The 3,566-nt window shown below is 37.7% G+C and overlaps 2 protein-coding genes across 2 annotated transcripts; one reads left to right on the forward strand and one right to left on the reverse strand.

Moving 5' to 3' along the window:
- Positions 1-882: 882 nt before the first annotated feature.
- LOC108382879 (larval/pupal cuticle protein H1C-like) lies at positions 883-1,389 on the reverse strand. Its single transcript, XM_017639245.1, has 2 exons — positions 1,378-1,389; positions 883-1,296 (listed from the first exon to the last, which is right to left on the reverse strand). Exons 1-2 carry the CDS (start codon positions 1,387-1,389, stop codon positions 883-885), a joined length of 426 nt encoding a protein of 141 aa, XP_017494734.1.
- A 779-nt stretch (positions 1,390-2,168) lies between these two features.
- On the forward strand, positions 2,169-2,634 carry LOC108382880 (larval/pupal cuticle protein H1C-like). The gene is made up of 2 exons (XM_017639246.1): positions 2,169-2,180; positions 2,248-2,634. The coding sequence occupies exons 1-2, from the start codon at positions 2,169-2,171 to the stop codon at positions 2,632-2,634; spliced, it is 399 nt and encodes a 132-aa protein (XP_017494735.1).
- The last annotated feature ends 932 nt before the right edge of the window (positions 2,635-3,566 follow it).

Genomic DNA, 3,566 nt, shown 5'->3' on the forward strand with positions numbered 1-3,566 from the left:
GCAGTTTTTCCGCCGGGATTACAAAATCTATTATATTTGAAGACGTCCACCAAATTTTTTTTGAAACAATATTAAGATTCACGTGAGTTGGACCGATTTAAAAAAAAAATGGAGTTTTTTATGAATAAAAATAGTTTCTTAAAGAACTTTTTGAGAAAAATTTCCCCAGATGGCAAAATAGTTTAAGCTTAAAAAATCTACATAAAAATATTTAAAAATTGTATCAACGGAATTCTTATAATGAGATTTTTGATGCTGTTTTTTTTAACTTTTGTCAAGGCTTGGTTAAAGAGAAACTCGAATAACACTTTTCCCATCATACTTTTGAGGTATCAGTGGAAAGATATTCTCCTACTCTTTTTATTTCTTTGCAAAAAAGTACTTTAAAATTTTTCCGTTTAGAATTCTATTTACTGTCAATGCAGGCTAGTTTTGTTCTACAACAATGAAACTGTAAAGTAAAATTATAGCTTTGCTTGCCATTTTTGTATTAAATAAAATTAAACTACACATTTGTAAAAAGGAAATATGTCTGTTTTGTAAATCTCAAATTCAGAAGATTAACCAATTGAAAAAGTATATGTACAGATAACAGTTTTGTATTTTATCACTAAAAACACCAATATTTTGTAAAAAAAGTCAACACATTGTTAAATTGGCAAAGAATGAAAAAAGCAAAAACTTGTGACCAGGTAAATTTTGCTTTTAACAATGCGCAGGCTAGAAACTCATTTCCGCGGTATAGTTTCGTCTACATTTTCTCTTAGAATAATTTGTAGAAAACGAAAAAACCATACGATTTGTCGAAAAAAAAAAATTTGACCCACCCTAATGTACAAATATTGTTAATAAATATTTTTTTTATTCTCTGAGCATAAATGTTTAATGATGAACAAAGTGAGCAACTGGAGCGGCAATCACAGATTTAACCACAGGTGCAGCATGGAGTACTGGAACAACGGGAGCAACGACTGATTTTACAACGGGAACGTGGTGTACTACCGGGGCGGTGTAGGTCTTCACAACAGGTACAATTGGAGAAGCATGCACAATAGGGGCGGAATAGGTCTTCACCACTGGGTCAACAGGGGCAATAGTTTTGACTACTGGAACCACCGGAGCCACGGTCTTCACTGCAGGTGTCACGAAATGAGCATTGCTGTGCACTTGGGTGATGCTCTGGTGGGAGACGGCAGTTGGAGCACTGTGCACCACGGCACCTACTTTGGCAACAACCGGTTGTGCGATGAAGCCAGGAGCGGCGGTGGCGACGGCCAGGACAGCGGCGAAAGTGATCTGTGGGAATAAGAAATGGTTTATCATAAATAGTTAGTAAATTTACAGGATTAAAGATTTCTTGAGCTTGTGCTAACTTACGAATTGGAACATTTTGCTAGTGCTGCTGTTGCTGTTTGGAAGTATGTAGATCTTTGAAGTTTGATGGTTGACTAGTGTTGAACTAAGAGAAATTTGCACAATTTATATCATTGCATGCACTTAATCTTTGGAGTATGCCAATCAAACGAATTCACTTAAATGAATCAATCGAAAAGCAGTAATTTAAAATACCTTCATAGAATTATTTGCGCTGTTGCACTGAAATGGAGACCATAGGAAATAATTAAAATAAATCTTTGTTAAAAGCAGCTGGTTCACTGGCTAGTAGCAAGTTGGCCCAGGCATTTACCTCAGTTGCAATTTCGGAAATTTTGTCAACTCATTTGATTTTGTATGTTTGCTATTTATGCTGCGTTTGAAATTAATTATCCAGCCTCAATTAAAGGCAATTCAACAGAGCTACTGAAAGGTTGAGCTTGCTGTTAGTTTTCTGATTTTTTCTTTGGTTTCGCTAATTAAGACGCTTGCGCTTTTAGCAGGTAAAATAAAAGATAACTTAAAATTTATTTTTGCCTTTTTATGAGGTCGTCTTTGTCGAAGCATGAAATAGTTTTTAAGCCAAAACTGACCTCACTAGTCACGTGCATTATAAAATATATCTTATTGATTTGTACGATGTTTGTTTTGCGAATTTTAAGGTTCGAGTTCAATGTGAACACATTTGAGTGCAAGTTTAGCAGCGCTATAAATTTCACGCAAATTTACTGCAAAACGATCAATAAACTTACACGTTTCAAGCCGCAAACTACCACAACTCCAAAAGTAGCAATATGTACAAATATGTAAGATCCTTAGACAATTAGGTTCAATTAGAAGCCACGATAAATATTCGATTCTATTTTGTTACAGATTACCCTCGCTGCTCTCTTCGCCATCGCCACTGCCGCTCCTGGCTTCATCGCACAACCGGTTGTAGCCAAAGTCGGTGCCGTTGTGCACAGCGCTCCAACTGCCGTTTCCCACCAGAGCATCACCCAAGTGCACAGCAATACTCATATTGTGACACCTGTTGTGAAGACCGTGGCTCCGGTGGTTCCAGTAGTCAAAACTATTGCACCTGTTGTACCAGTGTTGAAGACCTATTCCGCCCCTATTGTGCATGCGGCTCCAGTTGTACCTGTAGTGAAGACATACTCCGCACCAGTCGTACACCACGTTCCAGTTGTGAAATCTGTCGTTGCTCCAGTCGTGCCGGTAGTTCATGCTGCTCCAGTTGCTCACTTTGTTCATCATTAAACTTTTCACGCTGTCATCCGAAACCTTATAAAAATAAATATATAAGACTTTAATGAATTGAAATAATTTGAGTTTTTTATATGCAGGGCCTTTCCCCTCCTTTGCTTCCAATTCTTCTCTTCGATTAGCCAATTAAATTAAGACTAATGTTGTGCTAGGATAATCCACGATAGGATCACTTTTTGGAAGTCTCTCGTTACCAAAACACCTTAGCACGGTTTCGGTAATCTATTCTGGTCAATGGCTAGACTTGGGATCTGTTATTATGAAGGGTGATTCAGCTTTACATTTCCATGATGATAACCATCATCAAATTATTGTCTATGGCGTGATGGAGCCGACTATGATTCAATTGCCTGGATGACTTCTTTACAAGATTTTCGTTTCTCTACGACAGTTGGTACTGCTTCTGATACACTCTTCAACCTACCTACATATTGGCTTAAATGAAATGGGTGCTGACCTTACAGTGGGAATTAAGGCGTATATTTTTAGAGTCACAGATCCTGACGTAGATGTCGTTTTAACGCTCCAAATAGGACGCCCATTTCTGTTGCTGAAAATCTGTACACCTTTCCTGAGGTCCCGCCCCAGGCTCAAAAAATTCTTACAATACCACGAGTTGTAGGCCTCTGCAATGATAACGGGGATAATCATCACTTATTTAAATGGGATTAAGATTCGGTATTTCAAGCTGAGATATGTGAGGTTCCGCAAGGCCACGGACCAAGTGTAGAAAATAGGAGTTCTTGCGCATACAGCGATAGCATTTGGCAGTTCTCCAACTATTTAATTTCAGCAATGCAAGTCATAACTTAATTATTCTTTTCGATCCTGAAATTTGTTGCTGTTAAGCAGCGGAGCTCGAAAGGATTAAATAATGCCGTAAAGATTAATTAATTAATTAATCCCAACGGCTTTTTACCCTCCAT

This window comes from Rhagoletis zephyria, unplaced genomic scaffold (genome assembly GCF_001687245.7).
Source record: "Rhagoletis zephyria isolate East Lansing unplaced genomic scaffold, Rhagoletis_zephyria_1.1 Rzeph_scaffold_29260, whole genome shotgun sequence".
NCBI lineage: Eukaryota > Metazoa > Arthropoda > Insecta > Diptera > Tephritidae > Rhagoletis > Rhagoletis zephyria.